Below are 20,584 nucleotides of genomic sequence, written 5' to 3'. Positions count from 1 at the left end.
ATTTTGTGTAACACAGACTACTTTATGCATTTTTATGACAAGTACAGTCATATGTTTGAACATTTTCAGTCTGGGGGCGAGGGAGGAAAGGATTGGAAAGAGCTGAATTGTTCAGAGTCAAATGATGAAGATCACTTATCACCCACTTTACTGAACCACATTTCAGAATTGCTTAAGAGGGCATATGCTTATCTTCATTTTCTATAGTCTGGCCCTAATCCTATAACTGAGTGGGAAGTCTTGGTTCTGCTGTCACAGGAGACAAGAGCTGGCTTCTGCCACCTGCTTTGCTGAAAGGAAGAAGGGATGCTTGAGCAGTGGCAAGAATTTAAAACTAAAAAGGAATTTGAGTAAACAATGACCAGAGGTTTGCTTTGGTTTGGTTAGACATATTATGTGACCTTGCTGGAGTTATTCTCTTCTGTCTGTCAAGTCTTTCCTGGCTGGATGGAGTAGTGTAGCATGTGGGTTCTTTGACATCACAAGTCAGACAGATACTGCCCTTAAATATGATTGTGTTTAATTTATTCCTTGAGTATATTTTAAAATGCACCTTAGTCTTAAAAAAACCAAAGCAGAATAAAAAACCCTTCAAAAAACACATAGGGAATTAAAAAGGTGTAAAGAAATGCAGCAATATCATGTAATCATTAGCAACAATCCATCTTTTTTTCTTCTGTGAAAATGTTGGAACCTAATTTTCTACTCAATAGATAAACATATTTTCCAAATTCTGCTTTAAATTATTCTTTCCTGTCTGCAAAACCTTCATAGGGATGGCTTTTTTCTGTTCATCCTAAATATTAAGAGGGGAAAAAACGATGCCTCTTCACAACAATTTATTATCAAAGGATGCTTTGGAAACATGTGGATCCTTTTCAGAAAGCTGTAAGGAGTCTTCTAAGGTTGTTTGATTGGTTTGTTTTCTCTTACAGTTCAAGGTCTCTCTTACAGTTCAAGGTCTCTTGTGGAATTAAATTTTTTGACAATGTTATTAGATTACTTACTTTGTATAAGTTACTGCTGTTTAAGAACTGGCAAACTGGAAGTGTATTTTCTAGAACTTTTGCCATTTTTTGTGAAATTGAGAACTGAATACATTAGTATGGTTGATTCTCCGTCAGAATCCATGTCCTCAAATCTCAGCCCTCAAGCTTGCATTCCTTAATAAAAATGTGTCATTCCTTGTTGATGGAATATATTGGTCAGTCAGCTAAGGACTGTTAAATGTGGCAGCTGGGGAGGAGAGCATTGGTTCATTCCATTTCCCTTCCTTTGTGTTCTGTAATTTATTTATGTACCAACATGTAGAATTTCTAACCATAAACAATGCCATGTCTAGACATGGCACAGAATTGTATGTTTATGAAATTGGAGAAATTTTCATTACTCTGGTAATAATTGGCAAGTACTCTCTTTTCTTGTAACAATTTAGTAACAATTTGTTACAACTAAACACATTCTTATTGCTCTCACACCAATAGTTACTTATGGAAATATTTAGAATTTTCATCTTCCATTTCAAGCTTCCTTTGTGGTTTTGCTTCCATGCCTCACTCCATTATGGTTACAGTATTTCAGTTAAAGAGAGAGAAAAAAAAAAAAAGTCAGGAAACATGGAAGTGCAAATTAATCCTTTAAAAAAAAATGTTCTTCAAGTCTTGCCATGGAACATGGAAAAAGAACTTGTCTGGCTAAAATGCTGAAGTATTCTTTTATGAGTAACTTAGGTGAGAGATCTGAGCACCAATCCTCCAACCCTTTTCAAGGGTTGCATTTAAATAGTTTATTATATAGACATAATTAATTGAGTTTATAGACATAATTATTTGAGTTTAGCAATAGGATGTACTTCATTATATTTTATTCAGACATTCTATTTGAAAAATCATCCTGGATTCTTTGAGTAAGGCATAATAATCATTTGCTGTGGAGGGTTTAAGGACTGGTGCCAGACTGGCAAGAGCACAGTGATTTAGCAGGAGCTCTGTGCTGCAGCAGCTGTTGTGTCATCAGCCATGCTAGAGGGGAAGGGAGCTCCAAGTATTTCAGCAAGCAGTCCATCTGAAAGGCTCTGTGCGCTGGGCTGCACTTGTCTTCCACTGGCTCTTCATCAAAGGGTGTGTTCTGTGATGTGACATGGTTTAATAACTTCTTTTCATGTATTTGTCTACCAGGATCCCATAATTTTCTTCATTTCAATCCTCCCCTCCCTTGGCATGCGTTTCCATGGAAAGACTTGTTAGTAAGCTCTTTCATTCTTTGTCTTTGCCAGGCTTGTTACAATATTTTCCACTCAGAACTCATTTATTCTTAACACAACAGCTCAAATCTCTTGTGTTTTCCTCAATCTTTGAATTGTTGTCTAATATACCTCAAACTGCTGCTACAACTTTTTTTTCCTCTGCTATATATGTCTTTCTATTAACTTCACAGGGAAATTGGAGCTCATCAACCCTTAGAAATATGAGCACATTAGTCTGGGAGATGAAATAACTAGTTTCTCTTTTTTTTTTTCTTTTTTTTTAAAACAAAAAAAAAACCCACAAAAAAGAAAGCTAGTTATTTATGTGAGGCATTATGCTACAAATTTACTGAATTAGGTTTGTGAAATATGGAATAGGCTTGAAATGAGAAGTGCCACCTGTGAATCCATCAACCAGGGTTAATGTTCAGTTTAAATAACTCCTTTGTTGCCATGTCTCCCAAGTTCTGTTCCTCCTGTCCTCATTCTGCCCCCTGAAGAGTTCCCCTTGTGCTCATAGGGCATATCAGCAGTGAGATTAATGTTTTCATCCTAATGTCTTTCATCATCATGAAGATGAAAAGAGAATCAAGAGAAATCAGAGGAAAGAACTTAAGAAGCATTGTCTAGGTGCATTCTTGCTGTATTCCATGCTGTGATGATAAAGTAACTTGGCTGTGTTAATGCTTTACTTCGCAGAACCACTACAATAGGCCTAACTTGTCTGCTGCCTGGAATAATCAGAGGAATTCCTTTTCTCTACTTTTGCTTTCAGAGCCTAAACTTTCTTCTTCCTGTATCTTCTTTTTAACAAAAATATCCGTCTTATTTTCATGTCATCCCTGCAATGTTTTGTGCAAAACTAAGAGCTTGGTTTCTTTTGTTCTAATTCTAAGCATATTTTATCTTGTTCAGCTTGCTCAGCAAAGATGCATTTCATTTTAGTGTAAACTCTCTGACCTCAAAAAAAGAAAAAATTAAGAACATCGTGAGTTCTGTATTTGCTTGTGTTTTGAGAGTTTTTTCATTATTGCACCTCACCAACAAGAAATTTTAGATTTTTAACTGCTCCTGAGGTACAGGTAGTTAGTTGTTCCTTCAGTATTTCTTATGAGTGAATTCTCTCCCACAAGTTTCATAGAGAGAAATTTCTTTGCCTTCTCTGGACAATGAATTCCTCCTTGCACTGATGGCAGTGACAGCACTGTGGCTGACCTAGAAGATGAATTGAGCCATAACAAAGCAGCATCTGTAAAGGCTCCTGACTGTGTGACACATTCTCCAAACTAGAAAACAATGTAATTGTAACTGTGGTAGCATCTGAATCCCACTCTTTAGAATGTGGGAAACAGCACTTTTTTTTTTTCACTAAATGAAGTAAGAAGCTTATAAACCTCCATGAGCAGCTCTGGCTTGAAGTGTGTTAAATAGATAGTGGAAAAACCAAAATGTCTTCTAACGTGTCTCAAAAAGAAAATGGTCTTTTATTAAATTAATACTAAAACTTAGTGCTATATTAATGCCAACCATCAATATTAAAGATCTCTTCCAAGTAGCTACATGCACTAAATGCTGTGCAATTTGCTCTGTGGAGGGCATTAATGTGCTTGTGGCATTCAAGGCTGAGCCCTTACCATTCTGTGCTCCATACTCCTGTTGTTTTACAGTCTTAGATGACCAATTCTGGGTACTGCATGACTTATTAAACACCTCTGGGACCTCCAGCAAGATGCAGAGGAAAGAAGTGACCTTGACTGAATTACTATTGGCATTAATTGTTATGTGAAACAGCTTGCAGAGTATAGTTGTGCAGTAGTGTATTAAAATATGGCCAGCAATTCAGTTTAGGTATATTTAATTGCTGTTTAATAAACCGCCTGTGCATTACTCTAAAAATATACAATTAGCAGAATGAATGGAAATCAAAACCTATTCTATAACAAATAACAAATATAATTATTAGAAAACTGAAAGATCTGAGATATCACAGGGGAGTATTTATTACATTCCTGAAAATTTTTATATTAGAAGGATTAAAAACCATTCTAAATAACAGGGAAAATATTTGTAAATATTTTGTGTAAATTGCTTTATGATGTAATGGATCTTGTTTACAATCTATTGTAATGAATTTAAGAGGCTGTAACAAAAGTAAAGTGTGAGTTTCTGACCTTAACTTTGCTGTTCGTGACTTTTATTTTCTTTTGTTAATATGAAACTGCAACCAAATAAATCCAAAGCATCATGTAGATTTCACAGCTGGAAACAAAAGTAAATATAAATCATGATGGAGTTGAGCTGCCGTAGAAATCATTCTAATGATGTGACATGAAATGGTGATAAGAAAAACATCAGGCTTTGGGTAGTAAATCAAGAGAAGTTCAAGGGGATTTTAAATTACATTAAGGTTCTTTCTTCTAGCTCAGCCTGAGAAAACACATGGACCTGAGGATTTTAGATCGACGCCTAAACCCAAATTGGTGCAAACTCAAAAGATCCCGGGTAACTAATTTTTCTTCTTTTTACATTCTTTCTGCATTAAATACTTTTTTATTTTCAGCAGAATTTTTCTACTTCTTGTTACATTCTCTTTGTTTTGGCTCCAAAGGAAGTCCTGATTAAAATATTCTGGTTTTTTTTGTGGTTTCAGTAACTAATAGTGGAATGAATTGTAAAGCAGGATGCACCTAGCTCTGGCTGCACTGTGGCTTTCACGGATTTCACTGCGTGATTCAATTTGATTTTCAAAATTACTGCTTTCTGTCTATGTGATCTGCATGTTTGACATAACATAAAATGTCCATCTGTAGAATTGACCTCAGTGATAGAATTTAAATAATTACCTCCTTGATTTTCTTCTGATTACAGATTCTTTAAGTAACACCAACAGCAATGAGTAAGAGCAATTTTATATTGCACGTGATGGGATATAACTGTATTTGTCTTGAAGGAAAGAGAAGCTCTACTGATTTTTAAATTTTTTAATCTCAATGTTGTATGGTTAGTTTTGTGATTTGGTGTAACACTTATTTAGTTCAGTTATTCAGAATTCTGAATTCCCTAATGTTGATTTTATTGCTTGTATTTTCTTCCCTGAGACATGCAAAATTACGAGGACAAATCTGAACTTGAGGTTGTTTTTAATTCTATATTTTAAAAAAACTTCACTTAGATTTTCCTAAAGCACAGCTAACCTGCATTCAGGAGGCTGTATGCGAAAGGAAATGACCAGGAAGGCTTGCAGGACCGAAATGCAGATCTTCCCATGAAGAGGACTGCTAAAGCTTCTCAATAAATGCATTTTACACAATCCTATGGATTCACATTAGTGTCTTACCTGCACTTTTTTCTTTTTTCATTTAAATTTGACAGCAGATTTCCAGAATTTACTGAAGCAAAACCAGCAGTCAATCTAATTTCATTTTAATTTCTAATTGCCCTTTTTTAACCATACTCAACTTTCCTTGGTTATGCTATGTTTCAAAGATTAAAATATGAAAACTTATCAAGATGGATCATTGATTAATTTTAAACTAGGTGCTTATAGTTACTTACAGATGTTCATTGTCAAATTCCCATGACTGATAGATATTTGTTTAACAAGTAGGGAAAAAAGGGCTTCCTTCATATTCCACATACCTTTTTAAGTGGCAATTTATGTGGTTTTTTCTCTAGGTTGGAACCACTTTTTCTTTTCTTTATTAATTATCATTTTTTTCAGGAGTGAGTGGTCCAGAAGACAAACATAAATCCGTGTTGTGCCTTGTATTATTCTTAATCAAGAGACCTTTTGGTTATTTTTCTTATCGTAGCTTCTAACGAAATACAGCTACCTCCTTCTGGATCCAGAATCCCTGATGCTCCAAAAAGTCCATTGACAGAACTTGGTAATTACTTTCTTTGTAAATATGAGTAAACTTTTCTGAAAAAATATCTTCACAAAGCTTGCTGCAATAAGAGAAGTAATGTAATTAGAACAGTAACGCACAAGTGACTTACATTTTGCCCTTTTTTGCGTGCTATGTACACCCCTTTGTTACGTAATTGGACCCTAAACTCGGTGCTTTGATGCTTGTGTTGGTGATGAGTGGGGATATTTCAGCAAGTTCTGAGTGTCTTGAGTCCTGTGCTGGGAAGAACATGATGTTTGTGTGGATGCTTTGTTCCTCCTCCCCTCTTCCTTACTTTCTTCTGCTGGGAGACTTCTCAGATGTGAGCTCACCGCACAGGGGACCATCTGTGTATGGTTGATATTATTTCTGTGTCCTTGTTGTTACCCTAAACTAATTTTTGTCCAGTTCCAAGTGTGCAGTTTTTATAACTGATGTTGTTGAGCTGTTTGTGGCAGGGGGTGTCCAGTGCCAGCCTCAGTCCCACCTCTCACCATCTCATGCCTCTGCTCTTCTACATTGTACCCTGTGTCTCCCTTGCTCAAGACTTCTGATTTCATAACAGGCCCATATTTTCTCTGTGTTTGTGTTAAATTAGCTCATTCTACCAAAACTATTGCTTGTTGCTTCTTTCAGTATTAACAGCTATTACACTTGTTACCTGGAGGGCCCTTGAATCAGATTCATTTCTATGTCATTAAGCATTAGTCAAGAAGTTATTATAGAATAGTGCTGGCTTATTAGGATGGCATAATCTAGTCTGCAAAATTTTAAAATAATTTCCAGGAATGCCTCTTAGTTCTTGAAACGCATATTTGAAGTAGATTCTCAAGAACATGAAAATAATCTTCATAATCTGTTCTTAATTGGTTAGATTCTTTTGACAACTCTTTTCCAGATATCTTTGAGGGGATGGGGAGAGACATTTGGTTAAATCCAATTAGAAGCAGCACTGGAAAAAGAGAAACACAGTGATTTAAGAACCTATTTGCTATAAATGTAGTTGGAAAACTGAAAATTATTAGGGATGTAAAATATTTTTTCTTTCTATAAAAAAAGAACAATCTAATCCTATGTTTGTCTCAGTGGAAAAGGTGGAATAATAGCAACATTTGAGGAAAAAAGAAGTATTTCATTCAAGTATTTATTATGATTTTGTTCTCATGTCCTCCATTCCCTTTGAATAGTTCCACTTGGCAAAAGTGGGATTTCATTATGAGAAGTTAGGCCAAGCCAGTGGGTCGAAGGGAGCATCTGTGCTCTCCATGAAATCACTGCTGAAGTGAAAGATGTTCTGTGAGAGTCGGGGCATGGTTATACAGAGGAGATTTCTCTGCACTGTGCCTCTGCATGCTTTGATCACCTGCTGTCATAAAACCAGCAAAGCAAGCAAAATTTAGTTTATGAAGTTCAACTGTGTGTGACCTGTATTCTGCCCTAGCTCCCCTGAAGACTTTTTTGTTTATTTTTCTATCTGGATTGTGCTAGAGGGAGATCTCTCCTTTGTTTTGTAAACTTCCTGTGTGGTCAGTATCTTTTTGGATTCAAATGTTTCTGAAAAGATAGCTTTGTGAACATGCCTTCAATGTTCTGATGCCTTTGGAAGATCTCTTATAGCTCTTGCTGGGTGTTCATGGATCAATGGAAGCTTTTGCCAAAAGCTGTGAATCGTATGGCTTTTGTTGGCAGTGTTTTCTTCTCTAGACATATAGAATAGAATGGTTTCATTTGAAAGGGACCTGCAGTGATCATCCAGTTGAACTGCTGAGTTCAGCTATATCAGGATAGTAACCCAGGATCCAAATTGTTAATGTGATAAGGTAGATTGAAAGTAAATGGGAAAGCAGATCCAATGTGTGAAGAAAAAGGCTGTTCACTTTTTGGCATGTATATTCGTATTTCCCGTACTGGTAATGAACACTACACCTAATTATTTGAGTGGGGGTTTTAACAGAAAGAAAAATACTTACTGACCAGTTCACACAGCTAAGTAGGATCAGTAGCAGCACAGTAGTGCAAAACCTGCACATGGTGGAAGCTTGTACATGATGGCTTTTGGGTAAGAGTGCCCAATTCCATCTTGACTCCATTTTCATTAAAGAACACTTCAGGTTATCCATACTTCATAGTGAAGAAACCAGGTCTTTGTAATAATCCCCATCACAGATAACAGCTAGTAGGTGTTGTTACTAACTTCAACAATTATTTCACTGATTTCATTGTACTACTCTTCTCTTATCTTTTGCCATTACAACTTCTTTAAAGATAGTTATACATGATGCAGTAGTGACTAGAGACCTGCAAGTGGTGTGAATATCAAATGTTGTGTTGTAGCTGCCTTGCTGTGAGTAAAATCCTCTCATGTAATAAGGATTCAGTTTGATTAGGTAGTGTATGTTAAATATGAATGGGGTAGAAATTAATGTAGCAAAGAGACGTTCAAACAGAAAAACCCTTGTTAGCTACAGTTGAAATTAGATTTTGTATCACTTGCCAAAAGAGTCTGTCTTGGAATGATAAAATTTTGTTTCATGTTTGCTCTTAGCTACTCAGAGTCCAGACTTGAAATCCATATCTCTACCTTCTGCAGGAAAAAAAGAGATGGAAATGGGTAATTAGCGGATTAGTTCCGTGATTTTTTTCCATTATCTTGGCATCATATAGATCTGCAAATTTTCATCTTGGCTACCAACATTCACAGAGAGCTGCTTATTCACCGTCCTTGTGTCTGTGTAATCACCTGAAGAATGTATCTGTTGCCAGCTTAAAAACTGCCCGAACACAGTGTGGTCATATCTCGTCGTCATCTTTCTTCTTTTGGTATAGCTGCAGCTCTTACCCAGAAAATTTAATAAGAGAGAATTCCTTGCTGGTAAGAGTTCTTTCAAGCATGTGGCACTTGCATTCCAAGGCCAGAAGCCTGTATTTTCCAGCCATCCCCTCCCCTTGTTGCAGCCATTGTCTCACGTCTCACTTGAGGCCATCTGCCGTCTTGCTCAGCTTAGCGTTGGCATCATCTGGAAATGCACAGCCTTTGCTCAGTGTTTGATGCTGATCCATCAAGTCACAGCTCTCTCAGCATTTTAAGCTTAGATTCTTTTTTCAGCTTTTGAGGAAAAACAGACTGTTTCTTCGGCATCCAAACCATCCAGTACCATGGAATTGCAACCAACCCGACCCGGTAATGGTTCTCATGATGTTAATCCTCCTGACAGTTGGGAATTTTTGGAGGAGACAGTGCCCCTCATGGAATAGTTTGTTCAGTTTAACATACGTGAAGAATAACTGTGGGTATGAAAGTGCTGCATCAATTATTAGATCTCTTTATGACATTCTGTGTGAAATACTAAGCTAGTAGTTCAGGGGCTTTTCTACAGCATGCAATTCTTAGTTTTAAAAGTAAATTGGACTTACTGTAAATATAAAATTTAAATAGGACTGTCCACACTTGAGTTTCATAAATACAATATCCTGATTTGCTGAAGGATTCTGAGTTCTAAGAGATTAATGAGAACTGAAGAAGTTCCGACATATTTTGAAACAATCACTCTTCTTTTAGCCTTTCTGTATAAACATAGATATAATTCTGCCCAGATTTCTTAACTGGCACTATAAAAACATATCACTGAAAATACAGATGCTTTCTAGTTGATCCTTACAAAATTTCTATTATGTGTTTCTATTATTTTATAGATGTTACTTGCCTGGGGCAACTGACAGTTTTCCAAAATAAGGAAAAAGAATAATAAGATGAGAGCCAGTTGGAAAGATTTCATTTTATTAGCATGCCAATAATATAGTGCCTGATGTATATGTTTTTTTAAGAAATTAACGTTGAAGGAAATCCATTACTGAAGGGGAGATTGATTACAATAGTTAGCTGTTCACGTCTGACAAAAGGAAGTTTCTGTGTTTCATTTGGTCCAGCTTCTGTTTTGTCATCGTTTTTCCTTCTCCAGTTTTAGCGCCAGGATATTGTTCTTCCTGATCCTAGAAAAATATTCCATGCAGTCACAGTTTTCTACTTTTTCTTAATAATACGTTCTCCTATTTTGAATAGCCTTGTATTTTCACTCTTTAACTCTGTATTTCACCTTTTTATGTGAGTCTGATAAAACTTTGGTCATAAAATGCATTATGCATTAATGCATGTTTTTGAAAATAATTTTTATGTCACACTTAATCAGTTATTGTACATTTCAGACCCTGCCTTTCTGTGGAACATAATATGTTAAGTATTGCAAGTTTTGTCAGCTCATGAAGGAATATGATGTTGCAGAAGGTTTCTTATAATTCAAAACAATACAACATTATTTTTGCTTTTATTTTCCAGCTTCACATGATTTTCTTCATGTTATTTCTACTCCTCAGACATTTTCGTCTTCAGAAATACCAGGCACTGGTAAATTATAATAATATTTTTTCAGAAGCCTTTCATACCCTTTTGATTGGTTGGTGTTGAAAAGTTCTTTGCTGCTTCCATGCTGATGATTTCAGACAGCCATTGCATATCGAGTGCCATGGGTGTAGCCCTACATCTTATTTTTTCCACTCCTCCACTGATTTGGAAATATCCATGCCTGTAATTACTAAAGAGCTTCAGGTGTTAGAATGGCATGGGGTAAAATTCAAAAGTTTACTTCAATATAGTTTCAAAATTTTGGGGTTTTTTTAATCCTTGTTGCTATTTTTGGAAGTTTTGCATTGCTTTAGTTGTCACCATCACAGTAATTCATACATTTATTGCTGTTGTAACTAGATTCTCATCTGTACTTATTATTCAGCTTTGTAGATGAAGGATCAGAGGCAAAGATGAGAGTTCCCTTTAGTTGGTTGTGTTTGGTTTTCCCATTGTTAAGATTCCCAGATGCAGACCTGCCTTTCTTAGTTTTGGGGGTTTTTTTCCTGTGCTGAGAGAACTTGGTTTTGAGAGGGAATAAAAAGCTTACACATATTTCTGTGAACTGTTTCCATTAAAAGGCAAGCCCCCTAACTGCTTTCTGGATCCAAAGGTGTTTTATTACTAAGGTTATTAGGTAATAAGAATGCTCATTAGTATGAATAAAATGGTTTCCCCATTGACTTCCACACCAGCCTAACAGTCCATGAGACAGAGTAATGCCCAACTGACTTCCAGCAATCTTCCGTGTGCTTCCATTTTAACAAAACCCCACCTGTTGGCCAAGTCCTGAGTTATTCAGGTAGCTCTGAGGCAATTAAACCTTTTAACACAAGATTATCTTTCCAGATGTAGGTGAAAGGGAACCTCTTTCTTCAGGAGTCACAACATCTGGCATGCCAGAAATGCCGCCAATCTCAGCTGGTAATGATATCTGTCTTCTCTGTAGTTCTCACATCTAGGCAGCCTCTCAAAAGACACAGCAATGCTTTGCTAAATGAAGGCTTTATTCTAACTTGCTCTGTATAAAGCAGTAAGACAGAAACTATTTGCATCTGCTGCAAGGTTTGAGACATTTGGAAGGAAATATTGCAATGATAAGATGAATTTTTTTTTAATGTTGGTAAACAAGTAGCTTGTCCGGATTTTCTTGTGAAGGATTGTTTGTATAGATAGATATATTTATATATGTGTGGAGGCCCCATCATTGTTAGGAATGATTAAATAAATGTTAACGTGTCCAGTCTGCTCCTTTTGCACATTGGAAAAGCTCCTCCACAGGCAGAAAAAAGATTTATCTACAATTCTTAAGCAGGTGCAAACACTTTTGTTAGTGAGTCATTTTGTTTTGCTGGGAAAGGATCGAGAACTGAACAGAAGGATTTCCATTTCCAAAGACTGGGAATATCAACATATCCCAGAGGAATCATTCAGACTATTTCCTTATTGCTGCCAGCTGCATCCAAGGGCATGTTTGTAAACTGTCACAAGTCTTGCCTGCCTTAACCCTGAAACCAAGCCCAAAGCAATGGGCAAATATGCACAGTAGTAGTGAGTACACATAGTCCAGATTTGGCACTAGTTTATGTGTTAGATTGTGCATTCTCCCTGTGCAAAATTAGGATAACAGGGTATGAAGAGATGACTTGAGTAGAGGGACTTCTTCTTCAGTGCACAAAGAGATGTTTAGTTGTACAAGTGTAACTTGTAAGATATGCTGGAATTCTGTGGAAAATACTCATTTTTTCACTTGCTTGTGAGCATTTATATAATAAAAAGGGATAAATTCTCTACACTGTGTTTTATTAGTGCTGGGAAAATAATTTCTGACCCATAGAATGAAAGATTTCGTTGATTGTAGGGAAACCTGAAATCAGATCTTGAACTCTAAATACATAGGTATGATTCTTGCCATGTTACCTCTGCAAGAACTGTTAGAATCTGTAGAGGAAATGTCAAGAGAGGTTTGGTGAATTGGATATTTTGGCATTTTTCTGCTGATGTAGAACCATGTAGCTACTGAGGCTCAGTATTTTGTTACTTGCAACCCCAACAAGACACTTGATTGTGGGTTTGAGTCACAGGGTGCTCTCAGGAAAGGGCATGTGTGGCCCTAAATACAGACATTTAGGGTGTTGTACTGCTGGGGCTGTTTGTACTGCTGGGACAAGGCTGGGTGCACATCTCAAGATCATTTCTGTGTCTGACCATAGCAACCAAGAGACCAGACCTGGAATGGACCCAATCTGCTCCACGGGAAACCACAAGGAAGGGTAAATAGCCAGCAATTCCCTCCTCCACTGCTTCCTTTGGCCATGCTCTTCTCTGCAGTGATGAGCCTGTGCAGATGTGCTGCTGGCCCAAAGAGTGGGACAGTGATGTGACTGGACCTTTATGGCTCCTTACTAAAAATCATTCTATCTGCAGATGTTCTGGGGAGCCATTTCTAGGTTTGCTCTCATGCCTTGGCTGCCAGTGCCAGTGAAAGGCAGCATTGTGCCACCACCGTGGGCAGTGAAGCTGTGACATGGCAGCCTGGCCCAAGCAGGGCCACATCCCCTTCTTTGTAGCTCTGTCTTGATGTGACCTGTGTGACAGCAGCCTGTGAGAGGAGCTGAAGGCAGTTTCTGTGTTTGATCTTAGCTGCTCGAAGACCGAGGCCGAAGTCTACCACTCCTTCCTCCCTGACAACTCAACCAACTCTGATGGGTAACTAGCAACAGCCTCCTTTCCCATTGTCTGCCATCTCTTTCCCTGCCCATCACACCTCCCACCCCAAACCACCTGGCATCCTTTGTCATCTTCCATGGACAGGATGGAGTCTCGTTGGTGCAGCTTGGCTTGCCGAAGCACTGGCCACAGTGGTTCTGCAATTCTCTTGTTTGATCCCACGCTTTTTCCATGGCCCATGAGCATTTTCTGCAGGAAGCATGTGACATCCTGCAGAGAGACCACATTGCTGCAGATGGCCCTCAGCTCCATCCCCTGCTTCTTTGTGTTTGGGTGGTGGGTCTTGCTTTCCCTGATGCATTCAAATACAATGCACAAGAACACAGCACAGCAGCTCAGCCGCCCTGCAGGCCTTCCTTGGGCAAGGCTGCGCCTCTTGGTTCCCTCACCACTGACATTCAAGTCTGCTGGTTTTCTTCTGCCCATGCCTTTCCATTGCCATCACCTGGAACTGGGAATGCTCTGCCCTGCTGCTGCTTTTGAGGCTGTGTTATTTTTTTTTTACTTGATACCTCATTTAAGCTTTTGGTGAATATTCTTATGTTTCTCCATGGTTTAAGACACTGGCAGCCTCTGGTACTAACAATATTTCTTCCAGATCTGACAACTATTCAAGGCAGCAGTGTCCCAAGAGATATTGTTGTGCTTTTAGCCAACCTGTGACTTCTCTTGGGCCTACATTGGGATAAACCTTCAGTGTACATGTAAATGGGGCCATACAGGCAAACCCTGTTTAGTTCAGGCATTGCCTGTGGCAATTATCAGCAGTGGGGGAGATGCTTGTGGCAGCAGCTTCTTTCACACTGCAGGTGTGCAAGACCAGTCCTGGGTCCATGCAGTATTTTTGGCCCATGGGGTAACAAAGAATTACATGAGCAGCCTGGTGTGCCTAAAATCTGAAGCTGAGTGCGAGTTAAAAATGTAATGAACAGTAAAAAGTGACTTGGCACTTTTTTCTGGATCAGTCTTGCTTTCATGTCAACTGAGATATTTCATGCACTTCAGGATCTTTTCCAGGGAATTTACATTCCCTACTTTGCATTACTTGAAGTTATTTTCTGAGCTGTCTTGGTTTTACAGTGGAGAAATCAGATACTTGTAATTATAACAAGGCATATGAATTTGGCTGGGCTAAGGATATTCATTTCTCTTTCCCCGCCTGGTGATGTTGTCTGAATCACTTTTTATGTTCTCTTATTTTTGCCAAAATTTTAAATTGGATTTTTTCCAGTATCTTCATCTCATAAATTCACTTTCTCCTTGACTCCTCTTGGCCGGTGTTCTTGTACTTATTCAGTCTTGCATTCCTTCTGACCACATGGGAATTTTTTCCATATTCCTTGTGTCATTCTGTTTAATATTTTGCATTATATTTTTTGTGGTTTACACATCTTTGCATGTTAACATATTTCTTTTTAAAATTCTGTTAGTTTTGAAAAATATATCTCTTTTCTGTTCTTTATTGTTTGAACTCTAAGCCATTGAGTCCATGGTTGCAGGTGATGCCATGGTGTGATGGTTCATGTATTTTTTAAATAATAAGCCACCATTTTTTCCAGCCTCACATGACTTTCTTCATGTTACTTCCACTCCCCAAACTTCTACATCTGGAAAAATGTCAGAGCAAGAGACTGGTAAATGGCATTTATTTTATACCCTATCCTTGATTTTTCTTGATATTCGAGTGGTACGATTTTGATGTCTCTTATATATCCTCTATTTTGAATGTTATCTCCAGTGATCTTTCCTTTGTTCATTATGACTTCATGTTATTTGTAGTAATCACCAGTGTATAATTAGTAGTTCTAGCCTCAAGTAAGTGGTCGTGATGCCACCTGCCACTTTCAGACTAGTATTGTATTTCTGAAGGGTTCTGATGTGGTCAGTGGGGCAGAATTTAGCACTTAAGAGGAAACTCTCAGGCTTTGATGAATTTTGGGATATCAGCATAACAGTTATCCTTTGTAGTGGGAAAGTTTTTCTTTACCTGCTAGACACATTTAAAGAGATTCATTGGCTGGTCTTTGGTTTCCTGTTCACAACTTTTTGAAGTAGTCTCTGATATTTAAAAGGCTGCTCCAGTACACAATTTTGGTCCTAAAAGCTATTTCTACAGGTACTTCTGCTAATAATTTATTATTTCCCTCCATTTATTCATGAAGAATAAAGATTTTTAGTCACAATTTATGCCTTTGTATTTGAGCATGAGATTTTCCCAGCATATAGTAATAAAAAATAGTAGAATGTTGCTGGGAGGTTCTCATCCTTGCTCCTGTTCCTTCTAGCATGATTTAACAAGTGACATTTATTACATCAGTGTATCAAACATCACTCTCTTTCTGGGGACCAATCAAATGGAATTGGGTAATTGAGCATTGATGTAGTTCATTGTCTGAAGATTAGCTAATCACAAAATGCATACACTATTGTGTTTTCTCTGGTCTTATTTGGCTACAGTTTGATCAGTGTTCTTTTAGCTTCCCTTCACAGATAAATTTAGAAAAGCTTTTATCTGTTGCAGAATTCACACTGAACACAAACATGATGCAGCTGTACTAATACTCAGTGGGTGGTGCTGACAGTTATCTTGCCTCTGCATGAACACAAGACCTTTGTTTTCTTTTGAAGCTGAGAACTCTATCTATCCAAGGTCATTTCTATCTTCAGTAGACAGCAAACTTTTAGCAGTTTATGAGGCATGACTTTGCTGTTGCCTTCAGTATTGTTCTCACCAAGTTACCACCACATTCTCTCTTGATTTAAAGAACTGGGCTACTTACTTATTACTTGGCCTTACACTCTAGTAAATCATGAGTGTTCTTCACGTTAAGAGTACCCACTCTTCATTTTTTCATATAATACCACTCATAGAAATGTTTCTTTCATGCTCTAGGCTCCATAATTTCTCTAATGGAAATGGTGGTCTTAGGGGCTGATAGAATCTGGGTTTGTTGGGGTTTTTTGGGGTTTTTTTTGGTGTTTTTATTAGTTTGTTTGTTTTGTTGTTATTGTTGTTTGTTTTGTTTGGTGGTTGTTGTTGTTGTTGGGTTTTAGTTTTTGTTCTTTTTTTAATTTTGGGTTTTTATTAATACATTGTTAGAAAAGCCTAAAAATATTTTTAAGTCATTATCTGGTGAAGATGGCCTGTCTCAAAAATCCTGCTTCTATCAAAGCTGGATTTGTAGCTTTGTGGCAGTTGCAGGGAAAATCTGATTCTTGGCCAAAATATGAATTTGTGAGAAAATGTCTTGATACCACCTGTGTGAAAATTTTGTGCATGCTGTATCAAAATCACATTGGGAATTTGCAACTCCTTAGTTAAAAGATTTTTCTGGCTCATCCCAACTAAAGTGTAGAGGAGAAGGGGTTTACTGTCAGCTGTTGCTATTGGATAGAATTTTAAAATCAGATGCAGACAGTTGGCCTCGTAGCTAATGCCTGAAATGAGATGTTATGTATCCAAAAAAGAAATTACCCCATGAGACAAAAATGTAGTAGGCTACCACAAATATCAATTAGAAGTGTGCACGCAAGAATCATAAAATAAATATATGTCCCTTGGACCTGCTAAGGGCTGAAGATCACCTTATCTAAAGGCTGATTTCACTTACTGTTTCAAGATTATTTTCATATTTGATCTTAGCTACGCAGGGATCAGGCCTGGAGATCACTTCTCATCCCTCCATGGAAACCAGAGGGAGTGTGATGGGTAAATAGCTTATAATTCCATTAGCTTTTCCATTGCTTGCCATCCCTTCCAGCAGCTGTGGAGAGTGCCAAGCTTCATTCAGACATGTTGCTCCAAAGACTGCTTTGATGCTGGGCTTTCTCCCCACACCCCACCCCTGCTCCACTCAGCCATTTCTGTGCAGTCTAAGCTGGAAAATAATTCCCCACGGTGACTGAGCAGCAATCCACAAATAGACCTCTGCTAGCTTGTGTTGCCTCTAGGTTTCTTCTGGCAGCTGCAGTTTTCTTTCAAAGAATAAGTGCTCTAAAAAAGAGGCCAGTGAGAAGAAGATTGCCTCACATGAGCTACTGGAATTGACTCTCCTTCATTTCACACCAGCTTCAGTGTTCATGTAACACCTCATTTCTCAGTTGATCTTTACAGCTGCTGTCACCTTGCTTGATCTCACATCAATGTTGTCTTGAGCTGCCCAACAGCTAATGGCCAAATACTGTGGATCTGAAGTCAGTTCTAATTTTAACTCCAGATTTTCTTTCAGCTTTTGATGACAATCAGCACATTTCTTCAAGACCTGAAACGTCAGGCATCCAAGAAATACCATCAGCTATACCTGGTAATACTTGAAAAATGTGATTTTAAATAGAAATTGCCCCAGAGATTTTAATCAAAAAATTTGTATATTGTTAGTTAAGTTCAATATTACTCAAAATAGCTTCATAACTGTTGTAATTAGGTTGCTCTCTCAAATACCAGACTAATTTAGGAAATTTTGCATGTAATAGTAAATATTTTTGTCTGATTTTGGCTTATATTCCTGGTATATTTACAAGTCTGTATTGCTGTGCTTGGTGTTAATAGGCATATCTTATTACATAGAGTTTTCTTTCTAAGTTGCAATGCTGCAGAGGAGTACAGTGAAAGGTAATATAAGTTTTGTATAAATCCCTGAATGAAACCATTCTAAGTTGGAACTGTTGAGTAAGCCCTTAGAAATGGCAGGAACAATAGCAATGAACATAGAGAGTTCAAAATGGTGGAGAATAGACTCTAAAATGCTTTAATTTGAATATATTTAAATCAGTGATGAAGTTAGACATTTGGCTGCGAGAAAGGGAGACTGCACAGGCACAAGACTAACAGAAATAAAAATATGCAATTTCAAGTGTATTGCTATATTGCTTGAGTACAACTTTGCAAATAAAAGGCACAACACTGTCATTAAAGAAAACATTGGCAACAAATTGCTCTTGACCAGACACTTCCATAGTAGATCTGATGCTTCCAAACACCTTTGAAACCTGTTATACCAGATCCCAGTGAAATTGAACTGGTGGATTAATAGTATTTTATTGACATTTAAACTAATTACACCTAATAGTATGTAATAATCTATATAGTTTTCCTGTTCTTCCTTCTCAGCATTTATTCTTCAGGCTCCTTCTACTTCCTCAATTCACAAAATATGCTAATTTACCAATACCTTACAAAATGGGACACTGAACAAGTGCAGTTTTATCAGTGCTCAAGATTCTGTTTTGTTTAGTGTCCCTGCAAGAAGAAATATTTAATTTCCATTCAATAATGACAATTTCCTCCAAAGTCTATTTCAAGTTGTTACCAAAACCCTCTTGCAGCAAAAAGTAGTTAGGTTTAATTTTCAACACATTGCCACTTGCTGCCTTTTTTCTGCTGTGAACACATTTTCTTCTAAGCCCAAATGGCCAGCCTGTTAAAGGACAGTTTTATATCTTCTTGATCAGCAGCTAGAAAGCATTTTTGGTACAAGGGGCAAAAAGACTGACCTTTTTCACCCACTTGTATAAATTTCTTCCTTGTGTTGGTGTAATATAAGCTCCAGAAGGTGTAGAGGAAGATTCTTAGGAGCTCTATCTAGCATCAGGTGCTGGATCTTCTTGTCACCATATTGGGACACATGTATTTCTCCTTATTCACATAACACAGAAAGGACTTTGAAGTGTCCAGTATCTTGCTTGTGTTTGCAGTGACATCATCCTGAGCAACACAGCTTGTGTGTTGGCTATCCCAGCAACAGTCAGATTCCTCAGCACTTTAAATCCAGATTTTCTGTGCAGCTCTTAATGAAACACAGACAGTTTCTCAATTCCCATCTAAAGCATCTGGAATCACGGAAATACCATCAGCTCAGTCTGGTATTGACATTTCTTGCAAACTGACTGTTCTTGAAGGGTTCCCAGGGTGCTTTTGGTGAAATGTTGATTTCCTTTCCTTTAGGGATTAGAACAACTGCAAGATAAAAATTCTGGATTGCCTATTTTTGTTTAAGGCAATATCTATGATGTTTAAAATACTGGATTATCATCTTCTTTCCAAATTCTGAGTTCACTTTTACGGTACTAATTGGTAGTGTTAGCCATGATTGCCACTGAGAAGTTATGTATTATTTAATGTCATAAAACTTTACCATGTGATACTATAGGGCTTGTAACCCAACTTTAATTTCTCTACTATATGCAGTGTATCTTGATACAGATAGCTATGGTATTGCTTCAAGTCGTACTCTTTTTTTATTTTCTAATTACTTTGTCATTGCTAAAGTCTATTTCCATGATTATTGGTATTTAAGACATTGTCCTGATCAATTACAATGCTGGGGGCAGAGAGTAACATGTGCAGGAAATTTTTTTTGTGGATTTATCTTCTGTAAATACTGATTGTGTTCAGTTGTGGTTTTAAAACAACTTAATGGTTGTTCAATTGTAAATCCTGAAGTTACACAGAATATTTAATTATATTTCTCATTAAGGAGGACTCCCCAGCTATGACAAAAATCCTTTTAGAGAGATTAAAGGTAGCACAGTGAGCATTGCAAACCCAAGTTCAGGGTTGGGGGCTTTTTTAAAAAGCTTGAGACTTGATAGTCTAGCTACATCTAGGGGGAAAAAACCCCTTTATTTAAAGAGATAAAGGTTTGTCAGCTTTCCGCATGTGTCCTAAATGATCCAGTCAATTTCTTTCATATTTTCTTCCTCTATAGGACAAATTTAATGCTGAACACAGGAACTCTCCTTTTTTTCTCCTGGTATACTCTGAACCTTGTCTTCTACTGCAGATCTCTATAGATATTTATAAATGTTCTATAGTATCCCTTTGTACATTAACAAGTAGATACTTCCTTTTATATTTGCCATCAAAACAGTTATGTTGAACAATTCTTTAAACCACTGGTAGGCAAGGAGAAGATATTCAGAAAATGTACTTGTGAAACTCATATTATTTCCATTTTCCAGAAACAAAATTAGGATGGAGAGGACAATAAGTAACCCTGTGCCACAGAGAAGTGTGTAGTCAGATGAAAAGGGACAACTTTCTGAAACTTTCAATCCACTCCCCGGTCAATTTACCCTACAAACTTTTGATGCATTTTTGAAAGATTTTATTTGCTAAGACTGGAGGAGTCTAACAGAATTTTCAGAACAAGAGCTCCTTGTTTGAAATGTTCTAATGTTCTCTTTGTTGGTCCATCAGATTTGTGCTCTTCTACTTTTTCTGTACTGTGTTCTTGCAAGTGTCACGACAGTGTCCAAACTTTGATTCCATTTTCTGAGATAAACTGTTTGATTATCATCTGCTTGTGTTAGGAATTTGTT

At 37.4% G+C, this 20,584-nt stretch overlaps 1 protein-coding gene across 1 annotated transcript in view; it reads left to right on the top strand.

The window, feature by feature from the left end:
* ABI3BP (ABI family member 3 binding protein) overlaps nucleotides 1-20,584 on the top strand; it is a 135,280-nt gene that overhangs the window by 49,212 nt on the left and 65,484 nt on the right. The window contains exons 11-22 of the mRNA XM_054270463.1: nucleotides 4,667-4,747; nucleotides 6,058-6,132; nucleotides 8,681-8,746; nucleotides 9,242-9,316; nucleotides 10,469-10,537; nucleotides 11,384-11,458; nucleotides 12,748-12,807; nucleotides 13,178-13,243; nucleotides 14,824-14,898; nucleotides 16,908-16,973; nucleotides 17,494-17,568; nucleotides 17,847-17,876. Of these exons, the coding sequence (XP_054126438.1) occupies nucleotides 4,667-4,747; nucleotides 6,058-6,132; nucleotides 8,681-8,746; nucleotides 9,242-9,316; nucleotides 10,469-10,537; nucleotides 11,384-11,458; nucleotides 12,748-12,807; nucleotides 13,178-13,243; nucleotides 14,824-14,898; nucleotides 16,908-16,973; nucleotides 17,494-17,568; nucleotides 17,847-17,876 (813 nt within the window). The remainder of the gene's footprint in view (nucleotides 1-4,666; nucleotides 4,748-6,057; nucleotides 6,133-8,680; nucleotides 8,747-9,241; nucleotides 9,317-10,468; nucleotides 10,538-11,383; nucleotides 11,459-12,747; nucleotides 12,808-13,177; nucleotides 13,244-14,823; nucleotides 14,899-16,907; nucleotides 16,974-17,493; nucleotides 17,569-17,846; nucleotides 17,877-20,584) is intronic.

Source organism: Melozone crissalis, unplaced genomic scaffold (assembly GCF_028551555.1).
Source record: "Melozone crissalis strain CALT ecotype California unplaced genomic scaffold, PUWL_Pcris_2 ptg000009l_1, whole genome shotgun sequence".
In the NCBI taxonomy this organism is placed as follows: Eukaryota; Metazoa; Chordata; class Aves; order Passeriformes; family Passerellidae; genus Melozone; species Melozone crissalis.
This window is presented reverse-complemented; position numbering and strand designations above follow the sequence as displayed.